The sequence below is a fragment of the Macrobrachium rosenbergii genome, chromosome 8, assembly GCF_040412425.1.
Source record: "Macrobrachium rosenbergii isolate ZJJX-2024 chromosome 8, ASM4041242v1, whole genome shotgun sequence".
Classification (NCBI taxonomy): Eukaryota; Metazoa; Arthropoda; class Malacostraca; order Decapoda; family Palaemonidae; genus Macrobrachium; species Macrobrachium rosenbergii.
In genome coordinates this window covers 33,172,096-33,196,988 of record NC_089748.1, presented here as the reverse complement: position 1 = coordinate 33,196,988, position 24,893 = coordinate 33,172,096, and the positions used below count along the sequence as shown (strand labels likewise).

Sequence of the window (24,893 nt, the reverse complement as noted above, 5' to 3'; positions counted from 1 at the left end):
CGCGCAGACTTAAGGAAAAAGTTTTTTTTTTTTCAAAAATTCACCACAAATCGAAATATTGTGCTAGAGACTTCCAGTTTGTTGCAAAATGAAGGTACATGATTGAATATTACTAGGATGTGAGAGTTTTAGCTTATAATTGCGTTTTTCGACAATTTCGGTCGAGTTAAAGTTGACCAAAGGTTGAAATTTTGGCAGTTATTGTGATTTATATGAAAATATTTCAAAACTGATAAAAGCTACAACCATGAGTTATTTTCTGTTGTATTCTACATGAAATTGCACACATTTTTATATATAAAACTTTATGTAACGACTAATATAAAACGGTGCAAACATTACGGCAACGTGACGAAAGAATGTCTGGCGCGGACGTAAGGAAAAAGTTTTTCTAAAAAATTCACCATAAATTGAAATATTGTGCTAGAGACTTCCAATTTGTTGCAAAATGAAGGTAAATGATTGAATATTACTAGAATGTAAGAGTTTTAGCTTACAATTGGGTTTTTTGACCATTTCGGTCGAGTCAAAGTTGACCGAAGGTTGAAATTTTGGCAGTTATCGTGATTTATATGAAAATATTTCCAAACTGATAAAAGCTACAACCATGGGTTGTTTTTGTTGTATTTTACATGAAATTGCACACATTTTCATATATAAAACTTTATGTAACAGCTAATATAAAATGGTGCAAAAATTACGACAAAATGACGAAAAAATTTCTGAAATTTTCGGCCGAGTTACTGCGCGGACGTAAGGAAAAATTTTTTTTCAAAAATTCACCATAAATCGAAATATTGTGCTAGAGATTTCCAATTTGTTGCAAAATGAAGGTAAATGATTGAATATTACTAGAATGTAAGAGTTTTAGCTTACAATTACATTTTTTGACCATTTCGGTCGAGTCAAAGTTGACCGAAGGTTGAAATTTTTTGTAGTCGACGTATGGTACGTCCACTTGGCACCCAACAGACAATTTTAGTAGACGTACGATACGTCCAGTCGGCGTTTAAGGGTTAATTGAAATAATGGGATTAATACACACCACCAGTATCACAGAAACAAATAACCTGGCATATGCAGGAGCAAGACTAGTAGTAGAATTATGGGGATACAAACACCAACACCTCCATCACAACCAATCCAACAGAAACCAAAACAGCAACCGCCTTGGAAAATGCACCTGGAAAAACAAATCGTGACAATGAGATCTGACTTGAGTAAACTGAAAGATGGCAGAAAAGAGGCTAAGAAGCAAGAAGACAAGAGAGGAACTGAATGAGAAATACAAAGTACAGGAGAAGGGACTAGACAACACAATAGAAGATATAAAACAGAGGCTTAAAGCCAAAGCACATAAGATCCAACAGTACATGAACAGGAATAAAGGATACCAAGAGAACAAACTTTTCAGAACCTACCAGAAAATACTATGCAGCCAACTAAGAGGGAAAGACAACCACCAGGAAATTCCTGAAGCCGAACCAAGTAAGAGTCTGGGAAAACATATGGAGCAATCCGATATAACACAACAAACATGCAACATGGCTCCAGGAATTTAAGGTAGAAGAAATGAGGAGAATAAAACAAAGATTCACTGAGATCACAAGACACAGTCAGACACCAACAAAAGAAAATACCCAACCGGAAAGCCCCAGGTCCCGATGAAGTCCATGGATACTGGCTCAAAAACTTCCAAGGGCCTACACCAACGAATAGCAGAACAACTCTAGCATTGTATCACAAACCACCATGCGCCCAAATGGATGACCACAGGGAGAACATTCTTAGTACAGAAAGACAAGAACAAGGGAAATATAGCAAATAACTACAGGCTTATTACCTGCCCACCAATAATGTGGAAGTTACTAACAGGTATCATCAGTGAAAGGCTATACAACTACCTAGAAGATACAAACACCAGCCCCCACCAGCAGGAAGGCTGCAGAAGGAAGTGTAGAGGCACAAAAGACCAGCTCCCGATAGACAAAATGGTAATGAAGAATAGTAAGAGAAGGAGAACCAACCTAAGCCTGGCATGGATTAATTATAAGAAAGTCTTCGACATGATACCGCACACATGGCTAATAGAATGTCTGAAAATATATGGGACAGAGGAAAACACCATCAGCTTCTTAAAACATACAATGTGCAACTGGAATGCAGTACTTACAAGCTCTGGGATAAGATTAGCAGAGGTTAACATCAGGAGAGGGATCTTTCAAGGTGACTCACTGCCCCCACTACTGCAGAAGGTGGATGCTGGATACCAACTCAAGAAAGGATTTAACAGAATTAATCATCTGATGTTCATGGACGACATCAAGTTGTATGGTAAGAGCATCAAGGAAATAGATATCCTAATCCAGACTGTAAGGATTGTATCTGGGGACATCAGGATGGAGTTTGGAATAGAAAACTGTGCCTTGATCAACATACAAAAAGGCAAAGTAAAAAGGAGTGAAGGGATAAAGCTACCAGACGGGAATAGCATCAAACACGTAGATGAGACATGATACAAATACCTGGGAATAATAGAAGGAGAGGATATAAAACACCAAGAGATGAAGGACACGATAGGGAAAGAATATATGGAGAGACTTAAGGCGATACTCAATTCAAAACTCAACGCCGGAAACATGATGAAAGCCATAAACACATTGGCAATACCAGTAATCAGATACAGTGCAGGAGTAGTAGAGTGGATGAAGGCTGAACTCTGCAGCATAGACCAGAAAACTAGAAACACATGACAATACACAAAACACTACACCCAAGAGCAAATACAGACAGACTGTATACATAACACAGAAGGACGAGGGGAGAGGGCTACTAAGCATAGAGGACTGCGTCAACACCGAGAGCAGAGCACTGGGGCAACACCTGAAAACCAGTGAAGACAAGTGGCTAAGGAGTGCATGGGAAGAAGGACTGATAAAAGTAGATGAAGACAGAAATATACAGACAGGGGAATGAAAAACAGAACAGAGGAATGGCACAACAAACCAATGCACAGACAGTACATGAGACAGACAAAAGAACTGGCCAGCAATGAAACATGGTAATGGCTATAGAGGGGAGAACTCAAGAAGAAAATAGAAGGAATGCTAACAGCATCACATGCAATATGAAAGATGAGACCATAAACCACATAGCAAGCAAATGCCCGGCGCTTGCACAAAACCAGTGCAAAAAGAGGCATGATTCAGTAGCAATGGCCCTCCATTGGAGCCTGTGCAAGAAACACCAGCTAGCTGCAGTATTAAGTGGTACAAACACCAACCTGAGGGAGTGATAGAAAACGATCAGACAAAGGTCCTCTGGGACTATGGTATCAGAACAGATAGTTTGATACGTGCCAATAGACCAGACGTGACGTTGATTGACAAAATCAAGGTGAAAGTATTACTCACTGATATCGCAATACTATGGAACACCAGAGTACAGTAGTTGAGAAAGAAAGAGAAAAAATTGATAAGTATCAAGACCTGATAATCGAAATAAGAAGGATATGGAAAGTGTACCTTTAATCATAGGAACACTAGGCACAATCCCAAGATCTCTGAAAAGGGAACTGGAAAAACTAAATGCCGAAGTAGCTCCAGGACTCATGCAGAAAAGTGTGTAACTAGAAACAGCTCACATAGTGAGAAAAGTGATGGTCTCCTAAGGAGGCAGGATGCAACCCTGAGCCCCACACTGTAAAAACCACCCAGTCGAATAGGATGACTGTGATTGACAAAAAAAAAAATAACAATAATAATAATAAAAAAATAATAATAATAATAATGTGGTTCTGGGACAAATTGGCGTGTTCTACCTGTGACGTCTGTTTTCCATGTAGGAGTCAACATACAATAGTGTGCCTCTGACATCTGGTCCCTAAGCATACTTGTAACTATCCAGTGAATTAAGAAAACAGGTTACTAAGAATTTACTGTATATACATGCATGACTAGCAAAATGTATTTTAGATTATTGAATGTCAGAGAGATCTTTTATGCTTTTCAATGGTTCCAGAGAATATAATGCGCATCATTTACAGGCAGTCCACGGTTAACGGTGGGCTCGGTTAACAGCGATCTGGTTTTATGGCGCCTGTCTAGCGACGAAAATCGGCAATTTTTGGCGCCGAAAATCGCCGATTTCCGCTTAACGGCGCTGATAATTGGGTATTGGCGCTGGTACATACCTAACAGAGGTGCCGATAACCGAAAATTGGCGCATTTTGGCGCCGATAACCCCCGAAAATTGCCGAAAAAGCGCCGAAAGTTACCGATTTTTGGTTAGCGGCGATTTTCGGTTATCATCACACCCTCAGAAACAGAAACCCGCCGATAACCAGGGACTGCCTGTATATGAAGTTGCAGTATTCACCTAAAATAATTCTGTGCTAAGGCTAAGTTCATTCATTTAGATTTATTTTTTCCTCTTTTCAGGTTACCTCTTCATCTGATCGGATTCAGGAACAAAATAACACTTCTAAAATTACAGCGTCTGTTCCACAGCGTCCGCAACAAAATGACAGTTCTCTGCCATTGCAAAATGTAAATAAAAGAGAGGAAGTGTTGAGTGTTCCCTCTCCGTCTAGCACCACTCAAGAAGGGAGTTCATCTCTCATTAATCAGCACAGGAAGGCGAGACGTAGATCTTACCAGACGGAGACTTCTTCACCAGCGTGGATTCCAGAAAATAGCAATAACAGTAAAAATGATGATGTAGAAATACTAGAGTTGGAGAGCACATCTGCGTCTGCGCACCCAAATTCAAATGCGCTTCAGAGACAAAATGCTCTTGACCACAGAGCTCTTTCATCTCCTGGACAATCGGGGACAGTGTGTTTTGATAAAACTAAGTCTTTCCATTGTAATAAAGATGAGAATGCAAAGCCAGCAGAGGACAAACTGTCTGGAGTCAAAGAAAGAAGGTACTCAGCAGATGCCAGGCCAGCTGCAAGTATTTCTGAAACACCAGTTCAAAGACGTATATCATTTGAGGGGAATAGGGAAGGGTCAGATCAAATGCGGAGGACGAATTCCCAAACAAAGCAGTCAGGTTTTCAGGAAAAGCCATTGAATGTTGTATCGCCGTATGAGCATACCAAGTTAGTAAACCAAGGTGCCTTAAAATCTGTGAGCCAGGGGCACCCTTCAAATTCACGAGTGGTGGCTGCAGTGGAGCACAGAGAAAATGCTGGAGGGACTGCTCAAGCTTCGTGGTTGGATGATCTGTCGAATCTACAGCCAAATACAGTAAAAGATTCTAGAGGATCCTTTGGTTTTACACCGTCTTTACATTCGATAAATGATGGCTCTCCAAGACTGCAGAAAGATGTCAGTGAAAAATCAAGAATTTCCAAACTATCACTTAGTAATAATAGACACCATGTAGAACATGTTTATTACAGTCATGAGGAAATTGAGGAAAACAAACCAAGTCCGATTAATCAGAAGTCTCGGCAACCGTCAGATGACAGTGCTGATAGAGAACCAGTTTGTAAGACATCACTATTCCCAGCAGCTATGGAAAAGAGTAACCCGCTATCTGATTTGGGCAACGCAGTTTCTCCCTGCAGTATTGATGTAACACAGCCTGATCCAGATGAAAGGGTTAAAAGTTCTGTCAATGAAAATCCCAATCAAGCTCACATTTTGGAAGAGGAGGTTTGTGTAGCTTTAGTATCGGGCGACAAGGAGAAAGAAAATATAAAAAGGAAAAGGAATAGTCTGGATAGTGATGAAAATGAAGAGAAAGAAGATGGAAAGAGAAGAAAAAGCAGTTGTGAAAAGAAAGATGACAAAGTACAAAAATCAGAACCGGAAAATTGTCCGCCAGTGTTAGATAAGGGCTGTCAGTCTGTTGTGGTGAATAAGCAGGGAAAAGGAAGATCTAATTATGAACAATTGCCCAGTCAGCAGTTACAGGGGAATGAAAGTCTTGTTTCCAATTCAGGTGCAGATCAGAACCTTAAACTAGACCAGGATAGAGGTCACAAAGGCAGATCAAGCACAGTTTCTGTGAAAGAGAAGAGAACTACATTGGAAAATGAAGTAGAACAAAAAAATAATTCAGGTAAGTTGCACAAAATGCAAAAGTCCAGCTCACCAGTGGCTTGTGATAGTGACGATGAATCTCAAATAATGCCTGTTATGAAAACTGGCAAAAGAAAGCACAGATTTATTATTAGTTCGGAGAGTGAGAGTGAGTCTGGATATGAGGAAGAGCATACAAGTGGACTGAAGTTTATCGAAGAAAACCTGATAGGGAAGAAATGTGTCATTCCATTACCTCGTGTCTCACCAGACATTATCAGAGCTGCTGGGAAAGGAAAAGCAGTTTTAGATGAAAAAGATGAGTTAAAGCTAGTGTCCTCAGAAACTGATTCTGAAACAAAATCTGATGGTGATATCTGTCTCTTTGATGATGATGAACTGCCAGATTTAAGTTCCCCAGACACTTTCACATTGCCAAGTCAGTCTAAAACTAAGCCCCCTGAAAGCAAAGAAAAGAAAAAAAAATCTCATCTTCATGAGAAGAAAGGTGTTAAGCCAAGGGAAAAATCATCAGAACAGAATTCAAAAGTTTTGGATATTTCAGACAAAGGATCTCACAAGCATAGAGACAAAAGGAAAGGGAAGTATTCAGAAAAGACAAGTACTTACGATAGCAGTTCATGTAAGAAAAGCAAGAGTGATGGAAAGGATAAAGGCATTACTTCTGTCAGTACTGCAAGAGGAACCGTGAAGTCTGAAGGAAATTCTAAAGAAAAGGAGAAATGTAAAGTAGGATTATCCAACTGCAGCAATATTGACAAAGATGCTCATCACCAGGATTCAGCAAATAAGAAACACGAAGATGACATTAGCGTCAGAATTAAAAAGGAAAAAGTGGAGGAGGTTACATCAGTTGTGGTCAAGAAAGAACCAGAGGATAATGATTCATCGAATAAAATGGCAGTTGGAGATGATGATGGTGATGATGATGATGATGTTATATTTATGTATTCACAGATAGATGAAACAATATGGGTTTCCAGTGATGAAGAGGAAACTCCATCACAGGAAAATGGTACATTTGGTCCGCTACCTCCAAGCCCTGATTTGGGCATTGCAAGTTTATTTGATGAAGCTAGCTCTGATAGTGGCAGTGAGATAACCAAGAAAGTTGAGCCCAATTTACCTTCAGCTGATCATTTAGATGAGGATGATGATGATGAGCAGTGGTTCCCTGTGCTTTCTCAGTCATTTTGGGATGATGATGACTTGATGAAACCTAGTGAGAAGGAGATGTCAAAAGAAGCCAAATCTCAAGAATTCGTTCCTAAACCAGGTCCCAGTGGTATTAATGTTACTCCAAGTTCTGACACTCATATCAGTTCTTGGTGGCCAGAATTGTCACAAGGATTTGATGACGAGGAGGAAGAGGTGTTTAATTCAGACACCGGTTCATCTATTGAGGATTCTAAAGCCAAAAGCACAGGAAAAAGTCTGGATAGTGTTATTGAAAAGTTCAAGAACAGAGGTACCCGCAAAGCCCAGCTTATCGAACCGAAAGCACCTTTGCCTCGTACAAGTAATGATTCTCTGCGGAAAAGAAATAGAAGTAGTTCAGGTTCAACTGCAGACAAAGTCAAGGCCAGTCATGTCCGTACTTCGTCCAAAGAAAAACAGCAAACATCAAGAAAGGAGATAAGTGAATCCCATTCAAAAAGTAGTGCTAAGAAAAGAAAAAAAGGCCCAAGTCTTCGAGACAACTTGAGTAACAAGTTTAACCTGGAATCTTACAGAGCTCTGGCAAGGCAGCAGCCAAAAGAGAAAGAGCCACCTCATGGAAAAACTCAAGATTCTTGTACAAAAGTAACTGAGCAGCCAAAGAAGTCGCATCTGATATCAGATAAGCCACGTAGTAATGAGAACATTTCAATTCAGAAGAAGACACCACATCAAGAAAGTAAAGAACAATCGAGGCCAAAGGTAGCTGCAAAAATCACACGGAAGACTAGAGCAGAGAAGCTCACGGAAGTTAATCTCTTTCCCTCTCCACAGTTGCCACCTTCAAGGTCTAAGAGGTCGACATTCACAATTCCCAAGAAAAAGACTACTCCAGTTTCAGCAACTGGAAAGCCCAGTGAGAGTCCTATTGAAAAATCTTCCAGCACTCCTGGAGATAGCAAAGTTTCATCAGAATCATTCGATCCTGAAGAAAGTTCACGGTCACCTCTTTGCTTACCAGTTGCTCAGTTAGCATCAAGTCATTCACATAATTTGAGCAGTTTAAACAGAAATGAAGTTAAAGAGAGAACACAGAACAGTGAATCTGAAATTGTTAGGTCATCAGATGAGAAGAATGATAACAGTGGTTGCTCAGCACCAGTTCAAACAGAGGCAATTGTGATGGGAAGTGAAGAGGACAAAGAAAATGAAGCTGGTGGTAAGACAATAAAAAGCATATTGAAAGTGTTATGGAATAAAAAGTCATCGAAAAAGACTGTACGCTTCCCGGTAAGTAGTGAGGAGCTAAACAAGATCAAATACATCTCACCTCGGAAGAATAGTGAGAAACTGGGGCGTTTAGAGCCAAGAATGAAAGAGGTATTGCCAAGGGAACTCATTTTTAGTAAACATGATATTCCTTTAAATTTCCCAGATCATTTTATTGTCCATGTATGCATGTGGAATTATGACTGGCTTGAAACATATCGAAGAGTTCAGGAAAAAATAGAAGTTTCTGGAAGAAACTGTATGATAAAGCCTCCCCCTGTTGTGAAGTCTATAAGTTATCCAACCCTTATATTGTATGAGTCGTTCCGTGATTACAAAGAGATATTCAGTGACCTGTTATATCTAGAAGTTTGGGAAAATATATTTAGAGATTGGCAGAAGTACAGACAAAACAATACCTCAATTCCTGTTTATATTGATAAGATAGATGAAGACTTTACACAAAGAAAGCACGAATCAATGAAATCATGGCGAATCAAGGTAATAACTTTACTTTCCCAAGACCAGAGTAATAGAGGACGGCACCCTGCACAAGGCTCGCTCGTTAGTTTGAAGGTGTCACGGGATTCTGAGAGGAAAAAGAGCCAGCATGTGTTTGGTTATGTTCAAGACCTGTTGAAGCAAAAACGAAGAATGATGCCGAAGGAGCTTGAAAATGCATTTCCACTTGCTGATGTTGCACTTATATTAGAAATAAGAATAGCCAAAGAACCTGGATCAGAATTGCGGTGTGGCAATGTCTTGTCTCTGTGTAACATATCTTATATACGGCCATTCACACGAACTTGGGAGGGCCTGTGTAAGCTTCCTCTCTCTCCTTTGTGCAATGATATATTAAGCCCCAGACAAGACAGCTTCAAGCCCAATCATTCTGCAAAGTATTTGGTCCAAGAGATGCCCCTAAATGAGAGTCAGACGCAAGCAGTTGTTCAAGTGAGTGTTAAATGTGTATATGATCCTCATTTACCAAAACTTAGTCTCATTCATGGACCACCAGGTACAGGAAAGACACGAACAATAGTATCTCTAGTGGCTCAGATAGTAAGATTAAGTGAAGAGACTTGTATGCCAAATTATCGCATTTTGTTGTGTGCTCCTTCTAATGCTGTTGCAGACGAACTTACATTACGTTTGGTCAAGCTCAGAGAAATAAATATACCTTTACGAGTTGTTAGAGTTGGAATTCGCGACAACATAATTCCTGAGGTGAGAGGTTATAGTCTTGATGCATTTATAGCTAAGCACATGAACAGGGAATTAAAAACTCCCAAAAATCTCTCGGCAAGGAAAGAATGGGAGCGGAAAAAAAATATGGCAAGTGCAGCAGCGCAAGATTTGGCAAAAGCCAAGAAAGAAAACAAGCCAAAGGAAGCAATAAGGGCACTGGAAAAACGACGCGACGATTTGACGAGATCGTTATCCGAGATGGAAAAGAGTTTTGCTGTTAACCTCTCGCCCAAAGAACACCAGGCGTTGTATAAAAAATGTCAAAAAGACTATCTTCTAGGTGCACAGGTCATCACCACAACGCTTGGTGGATGTTTTTCTGGAGCTATGGCAGAAGTGTTCACGGGAGTAGATCATCCTTTTACGTGCTGTATTGTTGATGAAGCTGGCCAGTGCAAAGAAACTGAAATGTGGCTGCCTCTTCTTTACAGCATGCGAAAGTTGGTGTTAGTTGGAGACCATAGGCAGTTGCCAGCTACAGTCTTGTCCAAGTTAGCCCAAGATAAGAATCTGAAACAGTCCTTGTTTGAGAGACTGTATCATCGGTTTGTAGTGGAACTTCAAAAGGACGAACTTGTGCACACACTTGACGTTCAGTATCGAATGCACCCTGCAATTGCTCATTGGCCATCTGAGCACTTTTATTTCAACAACCTGAAAACTAGTCCTGATGTAATTCAAGAACGTTCTTTCGACTGCATACCGTATGCTGTATTTGATGTGAAGGTAAGTGATGTTGCATAGTTTTTCTAAAACAGTGTAGTAGAATTGGTCACAAATACAGACTGTGTTTTACAAAAGCCATGGAATACATATCAAAATTGTGATTAATGAGACCAGCAGTAGTTAAACCTCATTGTCTTTTGCTGGCTTAACATGTTGTAAGTATATAACTACTGCTTCTGTTGTTATCTTGGGTATTCCATGTTTAATTTTCACGCCTTTATTAGATGATGCAAATTTGTGTGCATGAGGATACAATCCTTCGTCTTTTACATGGATTACCTTTGGAGAAAGCTGGTCTGGTTGGTGAAGTTTGCTAACAAGTTAAACTTGTGGCAGATGAGTGTGGGAGTTGTGGACCCAACTACTCACTCAGTCTACAACATCAGTTTTCTTTGGCTACCATGCTGCACAGACATAGGGACTATCTTTCATCATGGCTGTTGTTGGAGCTTAGTTGAGTATTTCCTTGTTTGAGTGTTTTGGCTCGTTTTCAGGTTGTGTTCATTGTGTTTGTGTTATAATGATGGTGCCCGCATAATCCTTCCTTAGGAATAGTGATTGGTGAATGTCTTGAGTGCAAACAAATGTGTACTACTGGGCTTTGCCAATCATAATGATCGACCCCCTCTTGTTTTGTTAATGGTTTGCATAGGTCAAATGTGTATGCCTTATTGCAATGGCGTCAAGTATATCTCCTTGTTGTTTGGCAATTGAAGATGTATGAGTCAGGGAGAAGGCTAGCAGGTTATGTCTGTTTCTTCTGAACAGACCCAGTATCACTCCTTCCCTTTCTGGGCCTACTTTCAACTAACCTCTTTTCCTGGGACATTGTCCTCGCATCCCTCCTCACCTGTTCTGAATGCATGTGAAAAAGACAATGATCACCTTTTAAGCTTGCATGTCTGTCTCTCCCATTGGTCCTTACCTCTTTGGCCTCGTTTGTTGAATGTTTCTGACGTTGAACATTCCGTTTTTCGACCAAAATTTTTGAAGAAATTTTGTGCCGTTTGACCAATTGTCTTGTTTATACTTGTATTTGATGGCCTAAGGTGTCCTACAAGAAAAACTGTATCAACATGTGTTTTCCTTAACAATATATAGTTTAATGATACCTATATTCAACAAAATTAATAAAAGAAAAAAGCATTTCACAATAAAATTCAACATAAAAGATGAACAAAATCATATGTCACTGCATTGTTGCACAACTGACTTGAGATAGGAGGGAGCGTATATATTGTTGAGGAGAGACGAAGAGACAGTAAAAACATTACTGTATGTACATAAAAGCAGTAACAATTCACATAAAAAAAATAAAAGAAGGGAATATCGCAATAAATTTAACATAATGATAAATATAAAAACAATCAAATGCAATACAGTAACAATAAAAAATCGAAAGAGAGTCTTATTTGAGTGAGTGTTTGGACTGTGCTCAGTAAGATGGTAGAGAGGAGAGGGAAGGGATGGTGGTGGGTTACTGGGTGGGAGACGGGGGTCCGCTTTCCACCGACTTCCGAGCTGGGCTCGAATGATTTTTCTCTTTCACTACATTTTGCCCTTTTCTTTCACTTATACTCGATTTGCCTGAAGCACTTCTTTTTGTTACGGTTAAGTACGTATCGAGTGACACTTGATGTTTTGGCACTGTACAAGTATCTCATCCCCACATCATGAGACACACTGGAGTGCATTCGGCTTCTGCGCGCCATGGATTGTTTGTTTAAATGACTTCCTTTTGAAAAGTTATTTGATCTCGCATTCTTTTTCTTATTGCATTCTTTACTTATTACTTATTTGCTTGCAAAATCCTCATGTTTATTGCATTATAATTTTAAATTCTGCCATTTGCCAACAGTAAATTGATGTGTTGTGGCATAATTAATCTTCTTGCACTCAAGATCCAAGTGTAAACACTTCAGCTGTCATATACACGAGGGATTGTTTTCACATCTGCCGGACGCTGATTACTCTCACTTTGAACATTTCGGTTTCCTCGAGGGGATCCCTTCTCTCCTCCCTCAATCCCAGCTGGCTGTGCGCACTTTCACTAAACAGTTCATAGGTCACATTTTTAGCTCGTACTTGGGAACAAAATTTTTAGAAAATTTTACTTCGTATAACGTACTGTTTTATTACTTTACAAACTTAATTTAACTTTTGAACACATTAATAATAGAAAAAATTTGAAAGGTGAGACTTTTTGGGTGGACCAGAACAAATTATCCTGATTCCCTTTATTTCTTTTGGGGAATTTTGTTTCATATTTTGAACAAACCGCATTTTGACCAGCCTTCTGGAACGGATTAAGTTCAAAGTCAGGGGTACTTCAGTATTCCTCAGAGACATCCCCAGAAGACAAAAGAGTTTCTAAGGCGTGTGACCTTCTCTTGGTAGTCTGGGGCTATTGACTTACATGTTGTCCTGAATCATTTTGCTTTGACCAAGTCCCCCACTTGAATTGGTTTAGGATGACCCTATTGCTTCGGCTATTGCATCCTCCCCCAAAGTCATAGTGTGCTATGATCACGGATGTTTCTGCTGTTTCCACTATAGTTGCTTGGGGAGCTCTTCCTGTCCCTTTGGGGATGTCTGCCTCGACCTTAACCTCAGTGGACAAGGGAAAGGATAGAGGCCCCCTGTGTTTGAGGGAGGTTGGGAAAGACTGCCTTGGTCCATCTTTCTCCTTATGACCTTCATCCTACTCTTCTCTATCTTCAAATCAACAGAAGCATGGGGAGAAGGCCCAGAAGGTAGCTCTCTTCAAGGAGCCTGAGAAGTTTTCTTGTGGCTTCAGATGGAAGTGACAGTGGTCCCACACCTGTATGTAGTAGTGAAAAACTGATGATTAGGATTTTTATCCACTGTGCAGACTCCTCTAGGTTCCTTCAGGACCCATGAGGGACACTGCAGCCAAGCCTGATAGGGTGGCTGTGCCATCAACATATGGCTTTGGACAAGACGATCTTTTCCAGTGACTGATCATGTGGGCTAAAACATAAAAGTAATTGCAATTAAAATCAGCACATGACTCAGCAAAGAGCATTAACCCTTAAACGCCGAGCCTCTATTTACAAAAGTGTCTGCCGTATGCTGGTGGCGTTCGGGAGTTAGCGCCGAAGCGGAATAAAGGTTTTTTTTCAAAAAATCACAGCACGCTTAGTTTTTAAGATTAAGAGTTCATTTTTGGCTAATTTTTTGGTCATTGCCTGAAGTTTAGTATGCAACCATCAGAAATGAAAAAAATATCATTATCATATATAAATATTGAAATACCTGTATATGACAGCGCAAAAAAAAAATTTCGTATATAATTGTATACAAATCGCACTGTGAGCAAAACTGTTAAAGCTAATGAGTTATTTTTTTTTTTGTATTGTACACTAAATTGCAATGATTTTGGTATATAACAAATTGTAAAACGATCAAAGCAACACAGAAAATATTATCACAAAATGATGCATGAATTCGTAATGTGCGGACTTAAAAAAAAGTTTTTTTTAAAAAATTCACCATAAATTGAAATATTGTGCTAGAGACTTCCCGTTTGTTGCAAAATGAAGGTAATTGATTGAATATTACTAGACACTAGGTGTTTTTGCTTACAATTGCAGTTTTCGACCATTTCGGTCGAATTAAAGTTGACCGAAGGTCGAATTTTTTCTATTTATCGTGATTTATATGAAAATATTTCAAAACTGATAAAAGCTATAACCATGAGTTATTTTTTGTTTTATTCTATATGAAATTGTGCACATTTTCATATATAAAACTTTATGTAATGACTAATATAAAATGGTGCAAACATTACGACAAAGTGACAAAATAATTTCTGAGATGTTCGGCCGAGTTACCGCGCATGGACATAAGAAAAAAGTTTTTTCAAAAAGTCACCATAAATCGAAATATTGTGCTAGAGACTTCCAATTTGTTGCAAAATGAAAATAATGATTGAATATTACTAGAATGTAAGAGTTTTAGGTTACAATTGCGGTTTCGACCATTTCGGTCAAGTCGAAGTTGACTGAAGGTTGAAGTTTTGGTACATCGTGATTTATATGAAAATATTTCAAAACTGATAAAAGCTACAACCATGGGTTGTTTTTTGTTGTATTGTACATGAAATTGCACACATTTTCATATATAAAACTTTATGTAACAGCTAATATAAAACGGTGCAAAAATTATGACAAAATGACGAAAGAATTTCTGAAATATTTGGCAGAGTTACCGCGCGCGGACTTAAGGAAAAAGTTTTTCAAAAATTCACCATAAATCGAAATATTGTGCTAGAGACTTCCAATTTGTTGCAAAATGAAGGTAAATGATTGAATATTACTAGAATGTAAGAGTTTTAGCTTACAACAAATTTTTTGTAGTCGACGTACGGTACGTCCACTCGTCACCCAACAGACAATTTTAGTCGACTTATGATACGTCCAGTCGGTGTTTAAGGGTTAATATGAAATTAGATAAAATATTTATGTTAGAAATATATATACAGTACTAGAAATAAAATGTATATACTAGAAATACAATTAGAACCGTATGAATTCCATTCCCCCCCAACCCCCCGCTTCTTTAAAATGCTCTAGCCTGCAAAGGCAGCTGTTGATATTTGTGATGAGATGAAAAATTGAACTTTTGGGCAAAAATGACAAAGTTTATGTGTTATAGAATGAAACCTTTTTCTCATAACAGTGTCTGAATTGTAAGCTACCGTTACACCATACCAGGCTCCATAGTGCAAGTAAACTTGATAGGTTTGTATTATTATGGAAATGAAATATCCTTGTAATTTTAGAATTTTGTACAGATTTTGCAATGAAATGACAGTACTGAGGAATAGCAGATTGAAGATAAAGCAGTTTGGTAGTCAGGGTTTATGGTGCAGAGATATATTTCCTTGAAGCCTTGAGAAAATTATACTCTTTTTAAAGATTGTACTTCAACCTTAATATTACCAGGATTTTTTATGCGAATGCTATAGGTAACAGAGTTGCAGCTAATGAACTTACAATTGAATTTTGTAATGTCGAAATGTCCTTTTACAGAATTCCCAAGAGCGGAGAGGACCTCGCAACGAACTTTTCAATCCAACTGAGTGCCATGTGGTTCGTCTGATTCTTGACTCTATAGAACCTAATATATCGAAACTAAAGATCGGAGTCATTACCCCATACCAGTGTCAGAAATTCCATCTGGAAAAGGAACTGAATGGCTTCTGTAATCGTTTAAACATCAACATCAACACCATAGATGGCTTTCAGGTATGTATATTTTGGTGTCGTTTTATTTAAAATTGCATCTTGAAGTGGCATTTTTAATGTATTGAACAATGTTATTGCTGTATACAAATTTTTTTTTAGATTACTTGGGTTTATACATTAGTTGCACAGTTATCTTTGTTAGATGAATAGGTCATGTGTACAGGTGTTGTGTGATGATGCAGTAACTCCCAGTTGGATTAACATTGCCAGAGGTTGCCATGATACAAATAGTTTATAATTTTGATGAGAAAACTTTATAATTTTGATGAGAAAACTTTATAATTTTGATGAGAAAGCTTTATAATTTTGATGAGAAAATATAAATATTATTCTTAACTTAATTTTAAACTATAATATAATTGATAGTAATGATGATAACAACTCAACCATTAAAAACAACAGTAAAGCCTAGAATAAATTCAGTCATAGAACAGTGATCCTGTAGTCCCTGGTAATTATATGCTATCTTCATTTGACTGCAGTACTCTGTATAAGTTACTCTGTATAAGTTACCTTGTGAAATAATTAGGTGAATTGTGGCTGTATAAAATAAATATATCCATGCAGATTGAGAAATATGCTGTAAAAATAATAAAGTGACAGTCAGTAAGTTAACTTTGTTAAAATACTAAAATTTTGTATTAAGTGCAACTAAATTTGATAACAAAATTTATAGAGAAAAAACAGGTATCCCCATTGGTGCTAATTACAGCCCTAACTTTACCAATTTATATTTACATTTTTATGAGTAAAAATTCTTGCAATTTACAGTAACCACATAGAAGGTACATTCAGGTATGAAAATACGTATATCAATGATTTATTATTATTAAATAACAGATATATATTATTCGATGGTAATTCAACATATATCCCAGGGTACTGGAAGTTTCTAAGACTAGTAATGACCCTTATAAAATATTTCCTTCTTTGATGTTGATGTTAAAATGGTTACTAATAAGTTTTATAACCAAATTGTTTGATAAAAGAAGAGATTTTAAATCTGAAATACTAGGACAGCATGCTTTGTACTTGAATATACCACTTAATATGACTTATGGAGTCAAGCTCGCAATATTCCAGATGCAGATATGTGTGTGAATAGTGAAGATTTTTTCTGCAGTTGTCAGTTACTTGTGAATAAAACTGATAAATGATAAATTTTCAGTATGGAAAACTAAAAAACCAATGAATAAATTTGAATATAAGAAAAATAATTTCAGTGCTAAGTTAGATTGATCAATTTTTTCAGTGTATAACAAACTTTGTCTTGTTGTATTGCATTTTTTATATGAATATTTTCTGTGTAAATGATTTTTTATTGCATAAATACATAGTATAAACATGAATATACAGTTTGTTTCCTGAAGCTAGCAAAATAGTAGTGGATATGATAGTAGTTGTTATTTATGTATATATTTTTAACAATGGCAATAATATTAATTAAAGCATACATATATTGTATATCAGAAACAGAAAATTAACATGTATAATATTTTATCATTGCAGGGGCTGGTTACACCTTACGGCTGCTACATGCATTTACCCTATGGGTAATATAAGTAGACATAATGAAAGATAGTACAAGAACGGTGTTTATATGTACAGTACATGTACCTGCATCTCTTGTATACTATATCTGTGTTGTCTTTCATTGTCTCTGCTTGTACTTTTTCACGCTGTACTCCTTTATAACACCTGTAGAAAACTTATAGAAGCACATGTAGCGCACGTTCCAGTGATGGTTGAGTGCACTTGAAAATATATTTTAAACTATGACCTGGTCCAGAGTCCAGGTGTGCATGTATCATGCGTTGCTTGTTTGTTTTGATGCTTCCAAGATTTTGTTCCTGTTCAAGGTTTTATAATTGTTATAATATCCTCTCTCTCTCTCTCTCTCTCTCTCTCTCTCTCTCTCTCTCTCTCTCTCTCTCTCTCTCTCTCTCTCTCTCTCTGTATGTGAGAAGGAATAGTTCAGTGAAAATTAATGTCAAGCAGAGTACATACTATGTACTAAAAGGAGATTTAAGTGAAAAATTAAGGACATAAGGTACAGTAAATGATTTTACTAAAGTAAAGTGCAGATAACATAACAGTTATAAACTCAGTAGTAGGAACAATAAATCACAAGTCACACACACTGCATGTACATTCGGACTTGGGACTAAGACGTGGTTTAAAATATATTTTTTTAAGTGAACATAACCGCCGCTAATACATGCACTTTCTGTGGTTTTATAAGTTTTCTACAGAAATTATAGATAGTACAGAGTGAAAAGCGTACAAGCAGAGGCAGCGAGAGACAACACAAGCGTGCAAGAGGTGCATGTAAGTGTGTACACAGTTCTTGCACCATCATCAGTCACTGTGTCCACTTATGTTACCCATAGGGTAAGTGCAGGTAGCAGTCCTAAGTTGTTAACAGCACCTGCAATAGTAAAATTTTATGTAAATGGATTTTTTATATATAATATACAGGTTAAGTACAATTATAATTAATAATTAAAATTTTGCTAAAATTGTTTACATAATTAGCTACTACCACTATCATATCCACTACTGTATCGCGAGCCTCAGGGTACAAATTGTACCTTCATATATAATTATTGGGTTGGTCATGGTAGTGAAGGTAGTTATGCATATACTGTAGTTAATTACGTACAATATTTGCATATGACATAAATCCAAGAGAACAGGACAATTAAATTTATTATATATTGGAAAAATTAATCAGACAATGTAACTAACTTTGAAACTATCTTTGCTTATGGCAGGAGATTTAAATTTATTAATTAACTTTTAAGCGTCCACATTGGGAATTTGTTATTTATCAGTTCTCTTTTAACAAACAGTTGAAAATTGTAGACAGAATCTTCACTACTGTCTTCTATGTTTCCCTTGCCTTTTCAGGGCCAGGAACGAGATATTATAATCCTCTCCTTTGTACGCGCAAATTCAGCTTCCCAGATTGGTTTTCTCTCCGAATCGCAGCGGCTGAACGTTGCTCTCACACGGGCGAGGCGATCCTGCTACGTCGTCGCAAGTCTTTCCTCACTCTCCCAGAACAAAGATTGGCAGTCTCTTATATCGAATGCCGGAGCCAGAAACCTCGTTTACGAGATACATGACAGCCACATGAACGAAGGATATTTTAAGTCTGTTTTAAGGAAGTGAGATTCAGTTGTGAGATGACAGATGTTTTATATAACAAAGCTTTAAGACTGATCTCCATTTGTATTTTTTTCCTTTTTTCAGATGTGCGTAATGTAAGCGTGGCAGGCTTATGTTGGTTTTCCATCAGTCTTGCATCTTCATATCATATTTAAAGTTTGTTGTCCACCCTTATTTCAACTTTTATTATTTCCATTCATTTTTTTATGTTGGGTCTGTACATCTTTGGCATTTAGAAAGGTGGCAAAATGTCTTTTGAAAATGATTTTTCTTATTTGCAGGTGTAAATATTTGTCAGTTATAGTTACAGTATTATTGTCCTTATGAACTAATCTAGTATTTGATATAAAGACACATCCCCACTTTCAGTGAATAGGCTCAACAATAAATGTTTAGTTATATTTTTTCAAGGTTCATGCAAAGTTACATGGAAATTGATATATATTTATTGTTGCCATTACTTGAAGGATTCACTTTGGGGGAGATATCTACAGTAACTGTCCTTTGCCTCAAATCAAGAAAAACTGTTGTTTGAACGAAACGTAAGTGTAAATTAAAGGTCAGACGATATAATAGAATCTTTTTCAGTTGACGCGAGTGTCTGTTGCACACCTATAGTCTAGCTACAAAGGGTTCTGTACTGATGGATGGAGGGAGGTGATAGACAATCCCTTTATTTACTGTAACCTTTAAAAAAAAAAAAAATGCTAGATCTACCAGATCTTCAACCTTTTCCCAGAAAAATTTGAATGGCATTAAGAAAATATGGCAGCAGTGCAAATCGGCCTTGAGTCTTAATCTTTTGTGGTCAGGCTATAATAGCTAAGTACTTATTTCTGCACGTGGAACCAGGATTTTGTTGAATGGTCGTAAAGCTGATTCTCCTACAAGTTCTGAAGATCATGTTTGTAACATTTTGATACTGGTTTTTGTAAGCACTTGAAGTACCAGCTGATGACTAGTTAATAAGCTCATTAGGTGTAGCTTTGAACTGAATGGTGCTGTTCACTATCAGATTTATATCTTGCCAAAATGGTTAAGTTTTAATTTACTTATATCTTTGTGTTGATACTGTATTATAAAAAGTGTTTAAGGAAAATTCTGGTTTTAATGGTGGTAAATGTATTACCATAGTTTCTTATGCTGTGAAATGTGATACATGCTTGAAGTCTTATTAGTAAATTTTTTATATTTTTGCTGCTTATTGTAAAGTTTGTGGGACAGATGTGCTGGTAAATACCTAGGTTCGTTTTTGTATTTACAAAGGAGAAAACCAATTCTTAATACTGTACTATGTACTGTTTAGCAACTAGGAAAATAATATGAGCAGCATATGCTAGCCAGGTAAAAAGTAAAAGCACTTAGTTTTCTGTCAAGTCAGTAACTCTTGAGGTTAGAATAAAATGTGGTATATTTATAGGTGTACCATACTGCTGATATCTTCTATAGGCAGGCAGATAGGGCAGTTACATTCTTTTACCAAATGTAAGATATTTGGAGGTTGTTGTAAATACTGTTATCATTTTCTGTAAACTAAATGAAATAGGATGCTGTCTCTGTGTAGTCTGAGACGACTTTGAGTAGTTATGTTCAGAGACTGATTCATGAACAATCAATATTTCTTGTTCTCTCTACACAGTATTGATATGATGTCATTTATACTCTTGTTAAAAAAGTTACAGATTGGAAATTATACAATTTGTTTGTGAACTTTTGGTGTCATTAGCACAGAACCAGACAAGATGGGCTGTGGGGAAGATTTATTCAAGCCTGTAGAAACATCATATGTTTAGCAACTGTTTTAGCTACAACACATGAAAATCAAGTATGTATTTGTATATAACAATATATATATATCACATTAAATTAAAATATAAAGTAGCGCATACTGTAAAAGATTATCATAAAATGGAGAAAATAATATAAAAAACAGTTATAAGGACAAGAGAATAGTGTATTAGTGAAGTAGGAGATGAACAGAGTAACAGTGTTGAAGAAAAGATGATTATACAGATTACCAACCATTACACATACAAACACAAGAAGTCGGTAAGATTGGCAGATACACAATTGAATACATGACCAAGACTTAGCACTGTGAGGTGGGATGTGCCTTCAACAAGCTCATCCGCAACACTGCACACGTCCCCAATAGCTTTGTCATCCCCTTGCAATTTGAAGGGGGAAAGTGACAGAGACAGTGGAACGTTAAAGAAACAGTTTTACAAACATACTACGTATTCCCAAGAGGAGCCACAAGACTTCTTAACCTATAAATTGGGATGAATATTGTGTGGTCAGTTTATTTTGGAATACTGTACACCTACTTTACTGCAAATCTACAAAAATTAAGGAAAATGAATGGCTAAAGCTCTTAATAAAATCGTTGGCTGTACCCATGAAAAACTGCTTGAGTGATAATTTTCATGAGAATAATAGAATGTTATTTGATAAAGAACATTGTACTGCTTTAAAAAAAATGAGAAACAGTAATAAAAATCATTGACAAATACTCCAAGAACTATTTTTAAAAGCTGTGAACACAGCTGGATTAATGTTTCCTTTTTAGAAATTATTACGATCTCGCCTCTCGAGATCGACAGGTTCTTTAAAATAAACAAGCAATTGGGCTGAAATGACTGACAAGAGGTGACAAACAAAGGAGGGAGGAGCTGAACAAAACCAAAAAGTTACCTTAAAATTAATTTATTAACAATAAAGTTATATACTGTACATATTTACAGATGAGTCAATTGGTTCAATTTATAAAATCCATATTTATAGCAAAAATCAAAGTAAACAATGAAACAGTTTCAGGAAAAGCATCGTAAGAGCCAGTACAATAACAAAAAAACATTTGACATAAAATGGGGAACAAGAATTAGGCTTCATAAATTTAAATCAGTAAAATTAATGCGTCCAAAAATAAACAGATAATAATGACAGCAATAACAGGTAAAGCACAAATGACCATTACAACACTTAAGATAATAAATACATCAAGCACGAACAAAACGGGATCATAAACAAAATCAACACAGCGGGGTTAACATAAAGATAAAATCATGAAAAACAACATCACAAGAAAAATACAGTCAGCAAAGCAATAAACAATCACATGAAATACGAAAAGCCGGAGTTACATAAACATACACAGACGAAGCTGCAACACAGGAACACTGCAGGACAACAAAGACAGAGCCGATACGGCAACCATCTAGCCCTCAAGCACAGTCCTCCAACTCCAGGCGCCCATGACAGAGTCGACACGACAACCATCATGGCCAAAAACAACCTCCGCTGCTCTGCTGACGTCATCTTCCTCCAATAACGACCAAGACAGAGCCGACACGGCAACCATCTCGTCCTCAAAAATTCTCCACTGCTGCTGACGGGACCTAACTCTCAGGTACGGATACCTGCTGCTGCTACCCCAACGGACTCACTGCTGCCCTGGACCATCGGTCGTTCTGCCCTCCAGAACCTGGCTCGTTGCTGCTACGAACCTGACTGACGAAGACTGACGCCATCAAACAGACGTCAACTCGCCAGCAAGAAAAACAAACAAAAACGAAGGAGGCGACAACCCACTAAGGGAACAATCGGCAAACGATTGTTCCTAACAGAAATCTAGCACAGATCATTTTAAGTTATTTTTTTATGAGAATAGTGAATTGTGTTTACATTTATAACATAATAAAAATTTGTCATATTCTCTACTGTGTTGACAGCACAAAAGTGTAATAGAATAAGAAAAAATAAGTGCTTACTGTCAATATTGGAGGCGTATGATTTACCATCAAAATTTGAGAAATACTGAGGCACAGTAATGGAAGTAATGTAAAATATATTTCTTTCATCACAAATCCTTACACAATTCTAGCACTTTGCCAGATGTTGGAAGCCTTTAAGAGAGCAATTACTTGCAGCTGGCTCATAGTGGCTATAGTAGTTGCACTGAACGACAGTAGCTAAGGTTTTTTACCTGTTACCTGCTCCTTTTTTAGTCATGTCAGGATTGACCTATAGATGACAGCCTATGCACAGCCTTGAATACTTTTGTGGTCCTCTATAGAACAGGAAGGAGGGTGAAGTTGGACGGCATGCCTCCTCACCTACAGAATTCAAGTAGCTCTCATGTCAAGTGAGGTGAAAGTTTGATGTCCAGCTCTGCTCCTGACCCTCAAGGAACTAGGTATTTAGTGTATGTAATTATAAGTCCTAGGGCAGCCGTTCAAGGGGGGGCGTTCAACTGTCCCTCTTATGTAGCTCTGTTGTAGATGTGGGAAATTAGCGGGAAATATTATATTTATAAATCCCATTGGAAAAAAAATTTTCACAAATGCTGACAAACACTGCATGTAATTCCACTCCAGATAATTGAGTCATGTAAGACTCTAGGGACATATTAAAATAAAAATGTGAAAATGAGAAAAAGTAAAATACCTGATTAAACCTGATTGGTTTAGACTCCTTTTCTGGAACCAGAACTGGTCATGGGTCTTAGTTCTCAAAACAAACAAGTAAAGCATCACCACTGAAACTTGACAGCACTGCAGTATCTTATTAACCAGATGGCCATCAAATTGAAGAGATGGTCACTTAAGACAAAGGAAAACGCTATCTGTAAAAGATCTCGATAGGATTCATCACCAAAAACAAAAATAAAATTAATACTGACAGGCCAAATAGATCTCGCACAAGACCACTGAGACGTACCTTAACATACAATGGTTGAAGAGTTCATAATCCATGAATGGTATAAAAATACGTATAAAATATCTGGAGTATATTTGCAGAGAATGAAGTCTGGTGAATATTCCTGTGAACATAGGAACAAATTTTGAAACAATCGAAGACCTGCATTATAATTAAGGTACACAACTGAAGAATTAGAATTTGACCTTTATTCCTGTAATAGCACATATCCAGGTCAGGACAACATCAACTTTGGTTTAATCAAACATCCAGTTCTCCATTAGGGAGTAATGTCATCAGTGCACCTCACAAGGTGCACTGTAGGCTTGCAGCATCCCTTTGGTCCCCCAGCAACAACCCCTTTCATTCTTTTTACTGTACCTCTGTTCATATTCTCTCTCTTCCATCTCTCCACTCTCTCCCAACAATTGTTTCAACATTATTTTCAGCGCTGAATGACCTCATAGGTCCACGCACCTGGCCTTGACCTAAATTTTATATTCCAACTCCAATTCTGAATACAGAGAATGCCAAAAACCACTTTCACATAACAATGTAGACTCCAAAATTTTTCTGTTGATCCATTATTAAATATATAAGGAGTTGCAATATACTGAATAACATATACATTAATTGAAAACATACCCTTTAGGACAAAATTCATCACAAATTGGTTTCTTTATAACAAAGCATATTCGAGTCACTCAGGTAGGTCAGAGTGTGTGTACCATACAGTGACTTAGATTTCTAACACGTAACTGAACCCTTTTCAGTGCATCGTCCATCAGGTAAACAAGTCCCATGGATTCCCAGACTTTGAGGAATTTTGGACTTGCTGTGTGTGTCCCTGTTCAGATTTTCATGAATTTTATTGTATTTTACTTTCATCCACTCTAATTGCAGTATTTCCATTTTCCCTCACCCTGGTGACGACATTAATCACATTGAAACCCCAAGGGGACTAATGGTGCCACTGCACTCCGTATTCCTTAAGCTTCTTTGCAGCGTTCCTTCGACTCCTAGCTGCAACCCCTCTCACTCCTTTTGCTATAGTTCATGGGTCCCAGAACTTGGCCTTTGGCCGAAAATTTTCATTCCATTCCAATCACACTGATAAGATTTGCAGTGAACACCTGCCTGGTTTAGCAAGAGATTTAGGCAGTTTTCTTTACAGGACCAGAGGTTGTTTTAGATGTTCTGTAAATATGGTACATTTTACAGTACTTGAGGTCCTCAGTCTCTCTGAGTGCTATTTATTTTTGTAAAGATTCTGTTTTGATGTTATATATCTTACTGTTTG

The 24,893-nt window shown here is 37.4% G+C and overlaps 1 protein-coding gene across 4 annotated transcripts in view; it reads left to right on the top strand.

Annotated features, from left to right (window-relative positions):
- Window positions 1–20,605, top strand: part of LOC136840672 (uncharacterized) — a 45,491-nt gene extending 24,886 nt beyond the window's left edge. For all 4 annotated transcript variants that reach the window (XM_067107383.1, XM_067107384.1, XM_067107386.1 and 1 more), the window contains 3 exons: window positions 4,440–10,454; window positions 15,509–15,724; window positions 18,635–20,605. In XM_067107383.1, coding sequence (XP_066963484.1) covers window positions 4,440–10,454; window positions 15,509–15,724; window positions 18,635–18,898 — 6,495 coding nt within the window. In that variant the 3' untranslated portion in view covers window positions 18,899–20,605. The remainder of the gene's footprint in view (window positions 1–4,439; window positions 10,455–15,508; window positions 15,725–18,634) is intronic.
- The last annotated feature ends 4,288 nt before the right edge of the window (window positions 20,606–24,893 follow it).